The sequence below is a fragment of the Hyaloscypha bicolor genome, assembly GCF_002865645.1.
Source record: "Hyaloscypha bicolor E unplaced genomic scaffold K444scaffold_126, whole genome shotgun sequence".
NCBI lineage: Eukaryota > Fungi > Ascomycota > Leotiomycetes > Helotiales > Hyaloscyphaceae > Hyaloscypha > Hyaloscypha bicolor.
In genome coordinates, this window is record NW_020194628.1 from 1,786,502 (window position 1) to 1,805,956 (window position 19,455).

The following is a 19,455-nucleotide window of genomic DNA, read 5'->3' on the forward strand; positions in this document are numbered from 1 at the left end:
CCGTCCTAATCTGGCTGGATGCCGCTCGCTTGCAGCCCTCGAGTGTTGTGAAACACCAATGGGGCATTCTTTTTGATTGATTCGGGACTCACGCTTCCGGAGATTTTCGATGTCGCGCCCCCGATTGTGGATGCTTGAATGCGCCTCCGCCTCGAACGGAGTATCTGATGAAGATCTTCAACGGTTTATTGAGGCATCGAAGGCTTGGCTTTGTTTGTGGAGCGCAGTCGATGAGGAGGTTTTGTTGTGCTTGCTGTTAGGCGGCCTCCTTGAATGCACCTGTTTGGTCCAAAACCAAATATTTAATAACTTTTATATTAATAGCAAATTTTATAAAGTTAAATTATATTATTGATATTATACAAACTATATATTATTATTTGAAAATGGGAAATCTTGTTAAAATAAGAATACTATAAATAAAAGTTTCAAAAATAAAAAAATTACTTCTTAATTTTAAAATTCAACAAAGATCACTTTACATGCACAGCTTATATTTATATATTTAATATTTACTTTTATTTTAAAAAGATTTTAAAAAGCGTATAAAATAAATCTGTGACGGGCTAGATGCAATGCCTTAAATTAAACAACTGCTCTAATCGTGCGTTAAGACTTGCACTAAAGACCCCGCGTCCCTGCGTCCCTGCATTCCTGTATCCCTGTATCCCTCTGTTCCTGTGTCCCTGTATGCCCGTGGGTTTAGTGCGTATCAGCAATACGGTCTTGTTCCGGCGATACGGTTGCTTTTCCCCCTCTAACAAACAAAATCTAAAAATTTTAATGCCTTTACAACGCAACACAGGATCTTAAAAGAAAGTTTATATAGAGGTACGCCCGATAATTGTGCAATTTTTAGCTTCTTAAAAATTTTAATTTTGTGAAATTGTGGAAGTTATTACAAAAACGACCGTATTGCTGTAACAAAACCGTATCGCTGATACGCACCAAAACCCGCCGCAGGGACGCAGGAGCTTTAGTGAACGTCTTGACGCACGATTATGTACAAGGATAATAACTTGAAGAGAAGAAGAGAAGGGGCATGAGACTTGGTCAAACAACATTAGGTTTGTCTGTTATTCTAGTTGGCATACTTTGAAATAGACAGTCACGTGTATTAATGGCTGCAAGGCCGAGCACCAATTCTAGGAGTAAGCCTTCACAAAATCTTTATAATAAATCCAATATGAAAATTCTCGACAAATCACCCAGGGAGGTTTCGATTTCAAGAGGTCAATGCCTCAATACTCCGTACAAAGCACGAGATTGGTTGATACGCCTCGAGTCGAGCCTGCACGCGTTTGTTGGCATGGCCATCTTCAAAAATCGTCGCCCAGGCTCCCTTTTCGATGATCGAGTGCATGATAAGACCCTTCCAAGAAGAAGTAGTGCTTGCTCTTTAAGGCATTGTCTACTGGAGGGGCCCACAAATGGGCGTGACTCCATGAAATTTAGGGATACAAACTGTATGCCGTTGGATCATCGAAAGAATAGCAACAAGACTTTAAGAAACTTACAAACTGCAAATGCCCAAGTTGCGTTCAGAACTCCCGGTTTAAGATCATGTCCTCGTCGTGTATCTTACGCGGATCGCTGCAGGGGTAAGCTCGCTTGACCCCTGAGACTCAGCTCAGGGTCGAGGATAGCTTGACTTTGAGGTGACCTTTGAAGCCTAAAGAGTAGTTTTGTAATCGGAACCGAAATGAGACTGATCCGTTGACATACTGGGCCATCTTTGTAATTGATCAAAGCTTAGCCAAGCAAGCTATGAGCGACATCTTTGCAGGAACGTTGAAACAATTGAGCAACGATGGGCTTGAACTCATGCACAATCTGGCTCCATCCCAATGCTCGGAATTAGTCTTTTGGGGACCCTCGGATCAGAGAAGATGAAGATGCGGAGGACTGAGGCTGGATGCATTACCATCCTGAAGAGTAGTAATAACATAGGGAGGATAAAAAAGAGAAGGGGAAATCCGCCTTCATGCGGGACTGATAGTGTAGCCTTTCTGATTTATGGCGTTAAAGACTTGAATCCTGGATTGGGGGATTAAATGTGCATGCATACAGAAGAACTATGAATGTTCTTCCAAACTTTGGGACAATACTTCAGTTGAATGTACGACTTCGTTTTGTGCATTCTATCACAGAAGAATCGACTAAAGAGTTGAACACTTGTTCATTGCAAGGACAGAGCAGGCCGGGAATTTGTTGCACTTGCACTCTCTGAAGAGCCCATGAGAACCAAGTCCCTACGGCTCTGTATCCTTAGCATTGCCTCTGATGCTTCACCACTTATAACGTCCCTGTTTCATCAAAAGCTCATACCTTCCCCTCTTCTCATCGACTGTCCTTCCCCTCCACCATTTCCCAACTGTCTTGTACAGCCACCGAACCACACTTGCAACACCAAAAAATGCCACCCCCTCGAATAATATCATCCATTTCTTCTATAGGCCTATCGAATCTCGGATATACAAATCTGACTCGCATCTTGAGGCTTGGTTTGTGGCGACGCAAGTTGAGGCTGCTGTGCCCGCTTGGCAGCTAGTTTCATCTCATGATCAATGTCTACCTACTGAGAACCGATGTCTTCGTATCTCTGTATCCTTGTATGTCTGATCATTGAGCGTTGAGTCCAGTGGAAGGAGGGGCTTAGGGGATTGTTGATGAGATGACGAAAGACTGATGAAAAAGCGATTTTGAAACAACCTTGGGAAGAAAGGGGTGATCACGTGACATGGCCGAACAGAATATAAATGGTTGACTACGAATTGGTCGATACATTGGAAGACTCATGACGTTGTTCCGATCTCTGGTTTCCCCTCGAAAACCGTGAGAGAATTCCAAAGTTCAAACTGCCATGATGATTTCGTCAGATGAGGAAGACTTCAGGGGTGGCCGCCAAGTGCTGAGCCGCTCGGAGAATCAAGAAATAGGAAGATCGGCTACCACATACGAGTTGGGTAAGGAGTTCAATTGAAGACTATTCTATTGAAACTTTCTTCAACGCTCTGCTTAAGCAAACGCAAGGTTCAACCCCTTCGAGTCCATGCCATCCGGATTCCTCTCAGGTAGAAAGTGATCTAGGCTGCGTGGGAAGTGGATGTACCATTCCAAAGAAACTGAAAAGGAAAGCATTGCAGAGATCACAGTCCAACATATTCGTTTCTTGCTTCCATTCCCAAGTAACGCCAGTCTGAAAAGCCTCTGCCTGATTCATGTCATCGTCGCTCGTGTCTTCGTATTCCTGCAAGACCCTGGCAAAGCGAAGACCAGCTTGTTCTCAGTCATTAGATATTCCATACCAAGATAGTATACGAGGAAGTAAACGTACCCTTCAATTGCCCAAAGAAGGATGCGCATTTAACCAGTAGCCAATCGAACCGCATAGAATTGTCCTTCCATGGCATACCATCTGCAATCTCCAATGTCACCACTGTCAATTGTCATGCGGTTCCTCTGAGTCCAAGTGCCATCATGCTCTCTGACCCAATACATGCGGAAAGGATCATCATCAGCGGGCTTCATTTCTTGCTTTTCGTTAATGTTTGAGGCTTGGGCATAAGCCATTTGTTGAGCGAGGACTTCAGTACCTGTCTGACCGTACGCGCCATACGTGGGTTGCATGATGCTGAAGTTCGGAAGGCCGGCAACAGATGGTTGCTGTTGGGTGACGTAGGGTTGCTGGGCGTATGGGTTGTAGACCGGCTGGGGTTGGGGGATGTAGCCAGGTTGTTGGTAGACGACGGGTGGGACCTAGAAATGGGATGTCAGCACTTTCTCCAGATGGAATATATTTAGCTAAAAAGAAAAATCGCCTCAGAGTGAACTTGCTCCTTGGTAGATGTAGTAAGGAAAGTTGAGAGGATATTGAAGGTGTTTAGGTGGAAGCTGTACAGTAGGCAAAGGGAGAGCTGTTGGCTGGAACGCCATGCCGACTGGGACTGTTGTTGCAGTGACATTGGAGCCAAATGTCTGAGGGACGTAGGCTATGCCTCCGACCACGATCGTGCCATCGGAGCGCGGGATATAGGTGTGGAGATGCGGACCATTGGTCGTGTCGCGAGTTTGGGGTTGGTAGTTCTGCTCTGGTGGAGTGACCATGACGAAGCAGCTTTTGGATTCGTAGAGGTGGTAATTGGGATACAGGTCAGGTCGCGTTGTGGGAGAACTGCTGGTCGTGTCGAGGATTGGGAGGGATGGCAATTGATGTCGAGGATGGTATTGAGGGTGACTCAATGATGACGATGTCGTTGATTTGAAGTTGTACGTTGTTTGTGAAAGTGAATTTCGAAGATCGGATAGATGTAGAAGGAAGGTGAACCCGTCCGGAACAAACTATAGCACAGGAGCAAGAACAAAGGCAGAGGGATTCAGATCGAAGAAATAGCAACACTTACTGTAACACCAGTAAGCTTCACCCATCCCTTAATAACAGGATCCCAATAATATTCACCATTGTTTTTCTTCTTCTTTGGCTGCTCTTCGACGACGATATCATCGCAGGGCCAGCACATCTTGCCACAATTTTGGTGTTTAGGATCTCCGAAGGTAGATGAACAGAATTATGGAGATGAAGGTGATTGCAGATAGAGCTTTAAGTTGTCCGAAGCGGTGCTTGTATCGAGTTCGGTGGTTCTTTTGACCTACCATTTGCTGGCCTCGAAAGTAGTCGTCTTGTGGGGATGAATCGAGTCGGGGGATGGGATGTAATCTTTTCAGCAGACGAATTAGGGCACGTAGTTGACAATGGGTCATTGAGTCATGGGGTTCAACGCTGCTATTAGAGGGGTTGAACACAAAACAGATTCACCTTACAATGGTCCAATATTTGGATTGCGCCTTCCTTGGTGCTGCGATCTCGAAAGGCAAGAAGCCTCCTCCACAGTCTAACAAGCCAAAGAAACTGAAACTTGCGGGACACAATGTACACTCTGGAAATAGAGGAGTATTTTATGCAATGGCATCGTTTGCTTTGCAAATCGGACGGGAATCGTATCCCAACTTCTCAGAGTATCAGCACCTTTGTAGCAGTGTCCAATGGCTTCGGGGATATTCTACTTGCATTGTCCAGGGGCTTCTGGATTATGCTACTCCCAAAACACCTCAAGAAGTATGCTGACTCCGATTTCTTGGGAAATGTACCCCTATTTCTGCCCTAAAGAATTTTGCGCTCTCTCCTCAGACGTGCGACATTCTCTTCTCTCTTCTGACCTGCGATCTCTTCGACTCTCTTCTGGCGCGCGATCTCCTGTTCTCTCTTCTGACGTGCGATATCCTTACTCAACCATTCCATGTAGGATTCTCCAACGTCACTATTATGTTCGTCGAGGTCGATGAGGACTTGGCCATCAGCAACATCACCTTTGTCGATGGCACTTGCTAAGTCTCTGAGACAATTCCCCCGAAATTCCTCGTCAGCCTTCTCATCTTGTCGTTCTTTCTCCCTCCACTGTAGGTGGGCCTTTCTGTCCATAGTCTGGTTAAATTAGCAAGACTCCAAACAAATGCGGTCTATGGAAATGTACATGGATCATCAAGACTGTGTATTTACTGCCTGGATCGTCGCGGGATACCTTTTTGATATCATCCATCATCTTGAGGTACGATTGTTCATCCTTGATCTCAGCGTAAGCTGTACCGACGTCTCTCGGGGGTTGGCAGCAGAATCGATAGAGCCAAGGTCCATCTGCCATTGTGTACCCACGAGCGCTGAAGCGGAGGTTGGGTTGTGGATTGGGTCCACTTTGTGACGACTGGGAGTACAAGGCGCTGCTTGACCCGTAGGACCTTTCCATTGTCCCAACTGTCGAAGGACAGTGGCGCAGACTACTGAGCTCGCTCTCCAGGTCAATGTCTCGTTGCTGGATTCTTCCACCGAGATGTTTGCTTGATGACTGGGAGGCGGTATCGGACCCTGCGCTAGAGCTAGTTTGGCTTTTTGCAGAACTCTTCTCGTCCAGATCGATTGGTGGGATCGTGGAAAGTTTCGTGGCATCGCGCAGCATGGTCCTGAATACCGGAAAGGAGGTGCCGTAGTTGAAATAGAGGATGGTCTCTTGGAGAAGCCCCCCATGGCCACCGACGAGGGTCTTGAGGGTGACCTTGAATGCCTTCGTATTCTCAGGTACCATGGGCTGACTAGTTAGGTGTATAGGTGAAATATTTCTCTTGAGCCGATACTTTGCAAGCGCTCTGGCCTGCAGAGCGTCAAGTCAGCGCAGTCAACAATGGGGAAGGTAACTAAACACAGACTTTGTCCACCATTTTCCTACCTACTCCCATTAAGTGCGGAATTCCAGCATCTCTCAAGTCTTTGTCAAATCGTGCACCAACTTTGTTCTGGAAATCCTGATCCTGTAAATGTGTGCGGAGGTGCTGTCTGAGCCAATTTTCTCTCGCGACTGAGGACATTTCATGGCGTAGAGACGCGAAAAGATCAGAACCAGAATATAAGGGTGTTCCAGCTTCAAGATTTTCCAAAGCGCTGGAGTCCAGCATTGACATGGCCTGCAAATTGTTCGGGCTGACTACTTCCGAGAAGTATTCTGGCAGCCATTCCCGGACACAAGCCTCAATAAAAAGCTCCTTTATCTCGTATGAATCTGTTTCCTCTTCAGTGCTCGGTTTTCGTGGGAGGTCCATGGTGCGATAGTTCTCATAGCAATTGTTTGGTGTGGAAAACTTTGGTGTTGCGAAAACGAGTTTGAAGAAGGGGAAGCGAGAGCAAAGGGTGCCTTCCCAAATATTCGGAATCGATTAGCCACGTGCTTCAAAAAGAAGTGAATGCCCCCAAAAAGTTTTGTAGTGAGTCCAGATAAAAGCTCGAGATGGGATGAAACTAGGCTCTGTAGCTTGTAAGAGTTTGACTTTAGCAGATCATCACCTGGCTATGAACAGAACAATAGGGAAGGGAAGGAATTCTTCGCTCGGAGAACATAATGCACCTATGCATACCCAACTTCACAGGTCTTCTTATGAGCAATTGCATTATACTCCTTACATCTGTTGATGCTCACCACGTCTTTCATACACACTCGTCTGCCCACCAACCCGTCTATATGTACAGTTTCGCCCAAGCCCAGAGGAGAGATCATCCATCGCTAATGCAACCCGCGCCCCATGATGAATCTATTATAATCAAACAAAGCCGAAAAAGGTGCTGGTACAGGAAGGGCATCGAATGATCAAGGGAGTATCGATCGTCTCAGCAGTTGTGGATCGATGTAAGGTGAAGAATGTCGTTCTCAAAATATTCAAAACAACGCCTTTCTTGTTACCTAAGAGTTTCCGTCAGCAAATCATTAAAACAATTTCGAAGGGGTCAAACTTACAGCCCATGCACCTGCCACCGTAGCTACAATTCCTCCAGAAATCATCATGGGTCTAATACCCCTTGTGCTCTTGAAGAGCATTCCACTCAAAGCGCCTGCCACAATACTGTTTGCCGAATCATGTTTCCCCCGCATATGCCCAATAAAAGAGTTGAAACCATTGTACACCATGGCTATCACACCAGCCGAGTTTCCCAAGAACGGTCCTCTCCTCGTCACAGCATTCAACACCGAGTTCAACCTCAACTTCGGTGGTTGGTTATGTGACCGCCTCAATCCTTCTTGCAACCCCCAAGCTCCTCCAACGGTCAACGCAGTGAGGTAAGTAACACCAGTGCCATAACATAAATCATCCGACCACCCTCGCGACGGAAGAGCTGATTGCGACCCAGGCAGATCTGACAACGCCGAGTCTTCGAGAGATAAGTAGTCCAGGGCCTGTTGATTTAAGCCCGCGAGAGGATGCAATTGTGAGGGATCGACGAAGGAAGGTCCTGTGAGGAAAGACGACACATCTTGCGCTTCTTGAGGATCGAACGGAGTAGGCTGGAAAGTGTCGGCAGGGGCGTTTGAGGTTGGAGATGCGCTCGAGAACGTCGTTGAAGAGGACGACTTCCGGCCGGTGAGTTTATCCCAAATCGACATCCTGCGAGGTGTTGGCAGACGGGCGGGCTGGACTTGACTGATTGGTGACAGGTGAGTTGGCTGAGGCCGATGATGAAAAATAATTTTTGACGGGTCCTCCCGAATCTTGGTCACGTGATAACCTGCCCTCTTGGCAATTTTTCCTCTTCTATTTCCACGCTTCTCTTGGAACCATGGATAAGACAACTATTATGGAGATTATGCTCTGAGGTGTGCATTAGCTCGTCACTCGAGATCTCTGTCAAGTCCATCATGGATGAGACTAGCCACGATCCAGACGCAGCCGCATCCCTGCAGCCTCCAGTCGACGATCGACTTCTGGTGAAATGGCTGGAGAGCCAACCGGGAGAGATTCAGTCCAAGCAAGTTTCATTCCTTTTTTCAAGAAATATACTAACGGCATTCTATCAGAGTTGCTGGAGACAAGCTTGAGGAACTCCTGGCAAAAGCTGCCCAACCCCGCCATGTTTCCGGACACGCATGCATCAAACTCTGTTACTTCATTGAACAGTGCAAAAGCTCAGGGTCGTCTTTGCTTCGGAGCCTAGCCTATTCCAAGAAGACATGCCTCAGTCTATTCAATTTCTATATTGAATGGAACGAAAAGAATCAGCATCGAAGCATGCGTCAAGTGGTTGAGCTTACCTCGGATCTGATCGACAAGAATCCAGACCAGCAGACGAATACTGCTGTAAAGACTTCCGTTCTCGAGAGGAGTATGTCTATCATCACCCATCAAGCTTCTCAGCCTTTGGTGAAACCTGCTTTCAAGGCCTTAGAATGTTTCTTGAGCAAAAAGACAATTTCCACACAGGAATTGATTGATGCTTACAGGCACCACCGGCGAGCCACGTCTCCTGGAAGTGCTACAGAGACCGCCGAAATCAACGCCGTATGGGATTATCTGTTCTCCGAAGTCTTCGAGTGGATGGCTTTGGCAGACATTTCTCCTGCCACGGGCAAATTCCTCGTAACAGTCTTTCGAGAATTGAGGAGCGGTTCTGATGAGATTTCCTCAACAAATCTCACTGCTTCGTGGCAGCGTTGGATCCGTGAAGGTCTCAGGAGGCAGCCTGAAGCCCTCGAAAATGTCAAGAACTATCTCTTCCCATCGTTATTCAAGCTTGATAGACCAGGCTCTCTCATCTTCCTAGAAGATCTGAATAAACAAGGTTCAGTATGGGATATGAAATATCAGGAATTTGACGCCCAGTCGTTACTTCAACTGGCTGCAATCGAAATAGGGAAAAAGAGTGGCCTAATTGAGGAGCCAAGTAAGTATTGGAATCACAATCACTACTCGCTGTTTCGCTAATGACTTCGAGGCACAATTAAGTTCAACCAGAAAGCACCAAAGAAGTCCGCTGCCACTATTGTACTTCAAGAAGAGGCATTCTCTTCTCTACTGGTGCACGCTTCCGACACAGTTCGATCTCTGGCATTTTCCGTTCTCGTATCATCCAATTCCTCTATTCGACCATTCAGTTCAATTGCTTTGACTATACTTCAGTCTAGTATGAGCATTATGTACTGTGACAGCGATGCGAAATTCCGGAATGAAGTTTTGAGCAACACGAAGCACATGATCGAAAGACTGAGAGGTGCGACTGCTTTCCTCGTGAGAGAGATTGAGAGCCTTTCGTTCCAGCTTCGCCCCGAGCATACTCTTTCACCTCATGGTCGCCAAATGGCTCAGCACGCCTTGGAACAGACCACTGAGCTGTTGCAGGGACATGCTAGTTTTATTGAGTGGTACATAGACTTCCTTCTCGGCGAGCTGATTCCGACTTCATCGTATCAGCGTCATATCATTGCCTTGAAGTCCATCTCCTTGCTCCTAAGATCCGGAATCTTGAAACCGAATTCCCAATTCCCACCGGAACGGATTGCAGACAATTCCACTGTGTGGCCCTGTACGATTGACTTCTTCAACCCAATGTCGATGAGGTTACTTCTGGACCTACTCATGGATCCGTTTGAGGATGTGAGGAGTAGTGCCTCCAACATTCTCAAACTTGCCCTCCCTGATGACTTCACAGGAGGTGAGCTAGTAGAGGAATCCCAGGTGGACTTTGACACTTCCAAACCAGCAGATTGTGGGGAGAATTTGGCTGTTGCGGCTCAAAATGCTTCAGTTGCGAAGCTCGTTGCGAGTTGTGAGGGAAATTCCTCAGGCGCGGGAAAAGGCAAATCGTTGAGACTGTTGAGAGATTTTGTCGAGCGAGCTCAAGCTTGGTCAAAAAAGACAGGTCGCGCAGACTACGCAGACGGGGCAGGTCGATCAACTTCGCTGCTTTTTAGCCTTCTTCCTTCCATCAACGAAGAGACCAACTTTCTTACGCACTTGGTCGAGGATCTAGAGACGAAGTTGTGCACTGCCGAGCAAGATCTGGCAAAAGCGGTTCTTGACGCACCTATTCATGGTAACTTTGCAGCGCTGAAGTAAGTTATTCGGAGCCCCACGAAACGTCTGCTTACAACTTTCAGCTTTGTTTGGGACAGCATCAACCACAAAGAGATTTTCTCTCTCGACTTGCTTGAGCCATTGGCGAACATCAGGACACACTGGGACAGCTTACAACTGCGAATCATACTTGCTTGCGCACGGATCTGGGAGGTTGTGAAGGATATTCTGTGCAACGACTCCCCGGAGGGACACCTGCCCCAAGATCTTGACGAGGGCGATGTCATAGATACAAAGGATCTTCTCAGCTATAGTTTCAGAGCAGTGCACGAATCAAGGTACGTGATTAATGTCTTCCCACCCCTCTCTTTCCACTAATGCCCCCAGCAATTTGTTACAAACGATACTTGACAAGATTCAACTTCGATGGGAGGGATCGTTGTCACCGCCGCCACCAGAGATCTTCTCCATTATTGGAGACTTGACCTTCCTTCAACTATCTACGCTTCGACACCGCGGAGCGTTTTCGACAGTCTCTCTTACCTTTACAAAGTGCTGCGCTCTCACCCAGTTTGAGCCGCAGACAGCTTCATCTGCAATAGATAGGCTTCAGTCGTGGTACAAGGTATGTGATCAACTGGCCACGTCTCCTATACTTTCTTACCACAGTAGGGTGCCTTACGCTGCGTTCGAGAGCAACCTTCAACTACGAGAAGATCGGCGGGCATACCTGCCTTGTTCACTGCTATTATGGCAGCTCAGGCGAAAGTTCCCTCGTTCGAGAGGGTAATGGCGGAGCTGATGGCCATGGCTTGTCACGCTACTAAACCGATAGAAGCAGATGAAATGAACGTTTATCAAGTCCACGCCTTGAACTCTATCAGAGAGGTTTTTAAGAGCACGACCGTTGGTAAAAGATCGGAAAGACATATTGCTCAAGGCTTCGGTCTCGCGGTTGACAGTATGAAATCCCCAAAGTAAGTTTCATCGCTAAGTCTCCTCAAGCTCGATCTCCATGCCTAGACTGACCGACCATACAGATGGCCTATCAGAAATAGTGGTTTGATCCTGCTCCGCAGCATTGTTGATCGACTGTTCGGAACTAGCGATGGCAAGGCGGTTATGGAGAGCGGCTGGGACGGGAAATCAGTGAAGCTTCACTACGATGGGTACGGGAACATTGCCAACCTACTGGATGATCTTCTCAAGGTGGGCCCGGACAACTGTGAGAGCCTGGCGGAACCAGCTCTTGGAGTCGTTCAGCTAGTTCTCCCAGCATTGGACATGATTCGGCGCGGCGGACCTCCTCCTTCTCACAAGAAAAGCATCTTCAAGAGCATCGCTTCCCACCTGGGTAGCCGCATCTGGCACGTGCGAGAACAGGCGGCCAAGACAATTTGCATTATGATGCTAAACATGGAGTGGAAGGATAGCGTCCTGGCCCTTCTAGAAACCCCTACCAAGTCCGCTAACCTGCGCCATGGATTGTTGATGGCGGCAAGAGCCATCTTGGAGAGGCGACGGGTCCTCGACCCTAGAACTACGCTTGGTAATAACCCTTGACCTCTTAAGTTGCGAGTAAAACTAATTATTTTAGCTGGAGTCGCTGATCTGATCCCTCGACTTCAAAGACTTTCATCCTATGATTCGCACAAGTTCAAGTCTCCCATCATCATAAACAGTCATATAGAACTTTCCGTTACAATTGCGGAAGTTCTCGTCTCATATGAGACGTCCAACGAGGAAGAGAGAGCACAGCTCTGTGAGATGAAATTCCAATTCTGGTACATCGATGGAGCTTCTTATCACCCGACTATGCCGGAAATCCTCCAGTGGTTTTATCCAAACTATCTGGAGGATCCGACGAAATATACCCACTGCTACCCTTCGATGGCACGAGTAGCAGTTTACCAGCTGGCATTGAGGGGAAACCACCGAGCATTGGGTGGTTTCCTCACACATCTCGCAGAATATGACATTGATGTGCAGTGTGCAGCATTGACTTGTATTTCGGAAGCTTGGAAGCTTGTTGGGGAGTTTTCGGGCCTCTGCAAAGCCCAATATGCTCAGTTGAACTCGAAGTCCAGCGCAGTTTGCACAATTGCTTTCAACAACCTGTCGAACAATCTCGACAGTTCGTTCTCCCGCATAAGCCACCTGGAAGACCAGCAAACCGTCCAGTCTCTTCTAACGATGTTGCCCCTCTGCTCCTTCGATTCCTTTGTGGGAAAGGCAGTGCTTGGGAAACCAGAACTCTGCCCCACCAACTCTTCCTTTATGGAGCAGGGCCTCGTTGGGGAACAAGAGCTCTGTGCCAGAGTCAAGTTTGTGGCTTGGCTATGTGTAGCTGCTTTTCACTCCACCAGCGATATAGACATGAAAGCCTTCAAAACCAAGACTCTTGCGCTTTGGAGCCATTGGCTCACTTGGGGAAGCGCTTCAAGCAATGTAAGTCTGCCGTTTTGCCATCAACCCTTTAACATGACTAATCGATGTAGTCTTATGAATTGCGCCTGGCCGTTGCAACTGGGCTCCAGTCATTCTATTGCAACTTGGACATGACAGGAGATATGAAGTGGGAATCGCTTATTCCATCTCTTCTCAGTTTATATACCTCCCTCAATGACGACGATGAAGATATTCGGACAATCGCAGCAAATACCGTCTCGTGCATCCTGAAGACCGCTCTAGCCCCTCCGGCCGCGAGTGAGAGATTTGTGTTTTGGCTCAGCGAACGTTGCAACTCGTTGCCGTTATTCATTTGGCACATTTTATATCGGATCACTGGAAGCCCTTCGATAGCGCGTTACCAAAATCTTCAACAAACTTCTCTCATACCTGCCCGAGAGCAATTCACCTTAGCCTTGGTGGATGACGCTGCGCTTTTTGCAGAAGAGGAAGATAATCTCTATATCGACGAAGTCCGAGATATTAGTCTCTGGAGCAAGCTGGTTCAAGTCATCCCGCCGAAAGCATTCATTCAGAAAGAAGTTATTCAGGATGGAACTAACAAGAAACTTCGCAAATACCCGAACCTCAGTATAATGCTAGAATTTGCTATTTGGGTAGTCGATGCGATAGGGGTGCTCACGGCAGCTAGGTCACCAGATGGTCCTCTCGGCTGGACTTCGAAACCAGGTACATATGAGATTGTCATCCGGGTTTTGCGTTGCGCAAACGTTCTCCTGGACTACTATTCCGAAAACTCCGCAGATCTGCACTCGGCACTGCCACAGGAGCAGGAGGAGTTGCACAAAAAGGTGCAGAACGTAATCGATGGCTTGAGGATGTTTCGTCGCCAAGCCGCTGAACTGGATATTCACCCCCAACTGATCCAGGAACTGAACCAGCAAAAATTTCTCGACCATCTTTCGAAGTCAGACTCTAACAAAATTTCGCTTAACTGGAAGAACGCCTCCCCGATCGGCCGATGTGATATACCAAAAGACCAGCGACCGCCCTTTCGACAACAATAGAGAATTTCCCTCGATTGCCCTACCTTGTTACATCCGGGACGTCGAAGAGCTTATTGCCTCGAGTTTGCTTTGAAACACAAAAAGTATGCCATCAACAAAATACCTCGTCATACCTCCTTCTAAAACTGACGCGTTTTCTTGCAGATACCCTTCGTAATTTCACAGCCTTGTACAGTACTTGTACATTGCAGTAAGATATCGAACCCTGCTGCCTTGGCGCCCTCCCACAAGCAACAGAACCAACACACCAATCATACATAATGCGTGAGAGAGACGCTATTGTCGTCATCATCCTCTTCGTCTTCCTCGGCGGGATTCTTGCAATCATTGTCGGGTTGAGGATTGTGAACAGCTGGGTATATATGCCTCGGATTCCCATGATACCTTCTGTGCAGTAAAGCTAACATTTGTTGTCACATAGGCCCAAAAAATGTATGACTCCTGCTGGCCTTACCACCGATTTCGAGCACAAAAATCTGACGGAGGATAGGGCTGATGCAAAGGCAGCAATGGATGCTGAGCGCGCTGAGGCTGCCACTACGGTCACTGTTACGGCCACCGCAACTGAAGCTGAATAGTTGATGTTGATGGGTTCATTCTCTATCTCCTATACGTCAAGATCACACTCTTGTCTTTCACTCTGGACATATAACCTGGGGGTTGGAGATACTGCATCGACGCTTTCCCTTGATTGTTGGGTTACGTACAGCTCGGATTTCTTCCGCTACGAGAGAACGTTGAATAGGTGGAGAGATATCAGGAGCTTCATTACACGCAGTTGAGCATTTCCTCGCGCTCCTGTCTTCTTGTCTTCAGACGCACCACCCAATCCAAGCACATTCCGGCCTTGCAAAATATTGATGTTTGCCAGTGACTCGATTATGATGTCCTCGTTCCCATGTTTCCTGCAGCTTCCCATTCACACATGAGTGCCACATCATCCTACCTGGTCCTTTGCCTCGAACTTGTGCTCTTGTGGCATAACCTTCGCATGTTGTTTCGGCTTGTAATTTTGGATCGAGAGCTACTGAAGCAGAAAAGTCTAATATTTTGATATTCACTGCCGAGAAAGCCAAATCTTCTTCAACCGTTGGACCTGCGAAGCGGTTTCCTGCAGCACAGCATGACCCCAGACTCCACTTTTGTCTGACTCGGCACTCGCACACTGATTCACCGGGGGTATATTTGTGGAGAGAAGGGCGAGGGAGTTAAAAATCGCATTCCAGCCCATCGATATCGCGTCTATCTCCTCATACGGAGCTACTCGGACGACAACGCTTACAACAATAACAGCAATACCAGATCAAAGAACGTTTACGAATATCCTCTTTCCGGGCTCTTCTGTCACTAAACCTCTGCAATACACGGCTCTTCATCCACTTGTCGACCAAGCCAGCAAAATTATCCTTCTTTCTTACCGATTCTGGTCGTCACGGAGGCAGATGCTATAATCCTCAACATGAATGGTGTTCCGACATCAACGGGAACATACATTCAACCGCCACCATTTCAGTCAACAGCAACTCCTGCCTCGGCTGCACAGCTTCTCATGAACCCAGGCTGTTCTTCCTGGAACTGCTGGACGCATGCTGAGCGCACCGGCACCGCTGTAGCCATCGCCCTTTTCACACTTGGAGTCATGGGATTATTGTGGTGGGGGTTCCGTAGCAAACCGCGGGAAAGAATGAGTCGAAGGGATTTAGAAAGCGGCAGAGCTGGTTTGCATCCAAACCATGTTGGGTGGAGACGAAGTTCAAGATCTAGGACTCCAACAAGTTTAAGTTATACCTCAAGCGCCAGCTCCTCGAGACAGTCGAGACAGCCACAATATCAGTCTTACATTCGTACGAGATCAAGGTCGAGAGCCAGGGCATACGCGGGGGAGCGGAGGGATGTTCAGACGCATGAGTGTCAAATGCAGCATGTTTCTCAACCCGACCCGTCTCATCATTCACATATCAGAGATTTTGCGGTTCCTGCTGCTGCTGGCTTGGCCACTGCAGGAACTTTAGGTGCTACTGCGGGAGGTAGACGAATGAGTACATCAGCCGCTTGGAGACCCTCATTCCATGAAGGAACTGCTCCAAGCGGTCGCAGCCAAGGACGAGGCATTCATGTTGAAGATAAGCCAAGAAGAAATACAACTAGAGGTCGACCTCGAGCAAGAAGGTAACTTCCCCTTGAGTTAAAATATCGACTGGAAATCTGATGCTGACGCTCCTTCTAGTCTTTCTCCAACCCGCGGGGGTCGTTCGAAAAGCAGTTCTAAACACTTCGGCAATGGCTTTGGAATGGTTGAGAAATGGATGGCCCTCCTACTGTTTGGTTTAGATGCACTCTACAGATTGTCTGAGCCCAAAGGAGGTTGGGATCAGTTCCGCCGTACGGATAAAAGCATGGAGCAGCAAGTAGAGGTGTAAGTTCTCTCCCGTAACTCTATCAACCTAAAGCTTGAAGCGTCTGAGACTAACCACCTCCAGTTTTGGCCACGAACACTTCGATTCCAAACCCCGCGAAAGGTCTAGATCTCCTCGCCACCAATATCGAGAATCTCACCGCCGTTCCCAATCCGTTGACACAGCATACGCACAACTCCGACCACCAAGACGACGATCTATAGCAGAAGAGAGAAGCAGGGACGCAGATACGAATCTGCTTCAAAGAAGAGGGATGCAGGATCATCAGCCAAAGACAACGAATCAGGATCCTTCGGATGTGAGTGCAGCAGAAGAGAGGGGCAGAGCGGTGGATTTGGGTCAGAGTCCGAGAGAAAAGATGCAAGAACATCACCAAAGGAGGATGAACCACGAAGCTTTCAATATAAGCGCGAAAACCGAGGCTGGAAACAGAAGATCGCCTTCACCTCTTCCAGCACCTCCAATCGGGAGGTCCGATAGACGAAGAATCACCAGACGAGAAGCAAGAAGAAAGAGAGTCGGGGTTGGAAGCACGAGTGCAGGAGGTACATTTGGGGAAGTGTCTTCAGCTGAAGATCAGAGACAACGGATTCGAGGAGGCAGAAACATGTTAAGGGGTTCAGCGCCAGCTCCTGGCCAGGATCGAGGGCAATCATTTCCGTTTCCATTGCCAAACAAAATTGTTTTTGCTCCCAGAGAGATTGAAACTGCGCTGCCGGTTCTCGCCGCCAAGCCGAAGCAGATCCAGCAGCCAGGAGCCCAACAAGGGCAATTGTTGACGCCTCCCGATTCTGACTCCCACCACTGAGCTATACAACAATCATAGATGGAATTTTTGTATAATACTGATTAGGTCGATAGCATACATAAGCTGTTCGTCATTGAAATATAATTAATAGAGCAAACGGCAATGCGCCATATGGAGTCATGGTGATCCAAAATGGAGGTGTGGGGTGATTGCTCGGGAGGCTGCAGCTCTGAGGTGCTGAATCCAGGAACTGAAAGCTTGTGGTTGTGTAGCGGACCACATGAACCGAGAATCATCGGTTGAATGCATGGTTTCCAGAAGGGTTGAATTTTGGTAAGGTTTTAGAAGGGCAAACGTGGCCACTGGCGGGTCCGACTGGGCTTCTCAGTTCCCGGGCAGCCTCCTCTTTTAGCAACTTGGCCACGAATTCAGCGATTCCATAGAATTTATAGAATTTGCTCAACATCTGCAGGACTGAAACATTTCTGAAGCTGCTGGAGATTCCTATTTTTGCATCTGCTTCCTGTGGTGTGCAATTCGCGGAATGGAAGGAAGGGGGGATTACCTCCCGTTTTCGATTCTACCACAGCAGATATTGGTGTCGTAGATGAGTATGAAACTAAAAATTGATTTTGGAGCCAAATGTTTCCGATACTTATTTATAAATTCATTGTAGGTTTGTGCGTCGCAATATTTTGAAGTGTTGCAGCCGCGACGTCACTTAGCCAGTTTGACAAATTTTGTTTGTCCCTTCATAGAACATAAACATCATAATGGAACACAGCTTGTATTTTCTTTACATTTGATATCAATGCCGCTGAGAGATCTCAGTCTTTCCAGAAATGCCTTTGCAAACCTCGTACGCCTCGGCTGCTCTAACGACTGCACAAGCCGAATACTCTACCACACCACCAGCTTACCCACCAACGACCACTCCTCCACCCTATGGGGCCAATTACCAAGACGGATTCGGTACAATTACGTCTACAGCTACAGCAGTCTTCGGTCATGAAGATGGTGACGGGTGGAGTTGGCACATATCCGGTCCTACGCGAGATCAAGCAGCAATAATCGCACTCGGCGTGATCTGCGGCCTCTTAACAATCGGACTTGCTGTTCTACTTTTCTTCCACTTCTATCGGGGTGGGAAGCATCTTAAAAGGACGGAAGGCGAGCTTATGATAAGCCCAGGATACCAGCCAATTGGAAGACGGAAACATCATCGTGACCGGAAGGAGTACAGCAGAGGATTGGCGGACGACGGGACAAGCTATGTCGCTGGTCTCAATGGCTTTTATGCCCCTCGAAAACATCGAGTTCACCGAAGGTCGCAACCTGTCGCCCACGGAGAAAATCAAAGGGCTGGACTTTGGGGAAATCCGGGGGCTCAACCTGCTGCATTTGCTCAATTTCCAGGTCCTGGACGTGTGTACTTTCCTCCCGGTCAAGGAAATGATCAAGCAGTTCCTGTTGTGCAAGTTCCAATGCCAGCCCAAACGCCACAACCGCAAAGAGGAATTGAAGAGGTTATGTCGAGTGCTGAGCAATCGGAAATAAGCAGCAGCAGCAGCCAGGGCCGGCCCCCTACCCATCGTCAACCCTCGGTCCGACATTACCATTCGAGGACTTCTAGCTCTCACGGAGGAGTATCAGGACGTAGATAATGAGCTTTGAAAATGTGGGAGTGGGTCATAGGGGGCTTCTATGGAGAGTGGTGGAAGACTTGCCCTGTTATCCCTTCGTCAGGTGAGACATGTCCAGCGCCAGGCATCACAGCTAAAATCATCAGGCAGGTATGTACCGCTTAGCTGTGATGCCTTGCGCTGGACATGTCTCACCTGACGAAGGGATACACCTGGAAAAAATTGTTGAGAGAGTAAATAACTTTGCTTCTGATCAACCACTCTCTCAAATACCTCAAGAAACGAAGACCCCAATTTTCCCGGTGACATGGCTATCAGATATTGCATGTTCTCTCCTGTATTCTGAAGCCACTGGCCCTTTCCGTGATTTCTTCTTTGTGTCATCAGGGCCAAGTAAACGGAGGTCATCCAAAAAGTCTAGAAACCCTGAAGTGGGTCACTTTCCAAGGAGGATAGAATCTTGACTTGAAACTGTGTTACTTCCTACTCTCTTGGAATTTGAGAGATCTGGGGGGATTGGAAACCAAATTTGAGGCGGTGATGACGGCGGTCTGACTAACAACGCTAAACAACACAAATCTTCTCCCCCATTGTCCCTTCGTATTTAGATATACATGCACTCAAAGACTACTTGCCTCGCAACGTCCAAGAGGATCTAGGACATTTAGAAATGGTCTCACTCAATTTCCAACTTGGCTGCTGGGTATTGAAATCATCGCCGTTTTATTCTTCCTAGAGAAGCGCGCTAGTCGTAGTATGGAAGCAGCCTCGTGTCAACCGGAAGA

The 19,455-nt window shown here is 47.7% G+C and overlaps 6 protein-coding genes across 6 annotated transcripts; 2 read left to right on the forward strand and 4 right to left on the reverse strand.

The window, feature by feature from the left end:
- Positions 1–3,366: 3,366 nt before the first annotated feature.
- Positions 3,367–4,520, reverse strand: K444DRAFT_538631 (uncharacterized protein; the record flags this gene model as incomplete). The annotated part of the gene is made up of 3 exons (XM_024875557.1): positions 3,367–3,759; positions 3,949–4,086; positions 4,404–4,520. 3 exons carry the CDS (start codon positions 4,518–4,520, stop codon positions 3,367–3,369), a joined length of 648 nt encoding a protein of 215 aa, XP_024732090.1.
- On the reverse strand, positions 4,348–4,883 carry K444DRAFT_617652 (uncharacterized protein). Its single transcript, XM_024881168.1, has 2 exons — positions 4,460–4,883; positions 4,348–4,402 (listed from the first exon to the last, which is right to left on the reverse strand). Exon 1 carries the CDS (start codon positions 4,759–4,761, stop codon positions 4,540–4,542), a length of 222 nt encoding a protein of 73 aa, XP_024732091.1. The 5' UTR covers positions 4,762–4,883; the 3' UTR covers positions 4,348–4,402; positions 4,460–4,539.
- Positions 4,884–4,960: 77 nt separating this feature from the next.
- K444DRAFT_617654 (uncharacterized protein) lies at positions 4,961–7,110 on the reverse strand. The gene is made up of 3 exons (XM_024881169.1): positions 6,259–7,110; positions 5,532–6,203; positions 4,961–5,482 (listed from the first exon to the last, which is right to left on the reverse strand). Exons 1-3 carry the CDS (start codon positions 6,646–6,648, stop codon positions 5,162–5,164), a joined length of 1,383 nt encoding a protein of 460 aa, XP_024732092.1. The 5' UTR covers positions 6,649–7,110; the 3' UTR covers positions 4,961–5,161.
- Positions 7,111–7,259: 149 nt separating this feature from the next.
- Positions 7,260–7,982, reverse strand: K444DRAFT_645933 (Tim17-domain-containing protein; the record flags this gene model as incomplete). Its single annotated transcript, XM_024885150.1, has 2 exons — positions 7,260–7,283; positions 7,338–7,982. The coding sequence occupies 2 exons, from the start codon at positions 7,980–7,982 to the stop codon at positions 7,260–7,262; spliced, it is 669 nt and encodes a 222-aa protein (XP_024732093.1).
- A 252-nt stretch (positions 7,983–8,234) lies between these two features.
- On the forward strand, positions 8,235–13,862 carry K444DRAFT_634036 (uncharacterized protein; the record flags this gene model as incomplete). Its single annotated transcript, XM_024883693.1, has 9 exons — positions 8,235–8,303; positions 8,494–9,256; positions 9,308–10,424; positions 10,470–10,724; positions 10,774–11,011; positions 11,059–11,363; positions 11,427–11,935; positions 11,984–12,834; positions 12,885–13,862. 9 exons carry the CDS (start codon positions 8,235–8,237, stop codon positions 13,860–13,862), a joined length of 5,085 nt encoding a protein of 1,694 aa, XP_024732094.1.
- A 1,857-nt stretch (positions 13,863–15,719) lies between these two features.
- On the forward strand, positions 15,720–17,172 carry K444DRAFT_617658 (uncharacterized protein). Its single transcript, XM_024881170.1, has 3 exons — positions 15,720–16,031; positions 16,090–16,278; positions 16,343–17,172. Exons 1-3 carry the CDS (start codon positions 15,778–15,780, stop codon positions 17,085–17,087), a joined length of 1,188 nt encoding a protein of 395 aa, XP_024732095.1. The 5' UTR covers positions 15,720–15,777; the 3' UTR covers positions 17,088–17,172.
- The last annotated feature ends 2,283 nt before the right edge of the window (positions 17,173–19,455 follow it).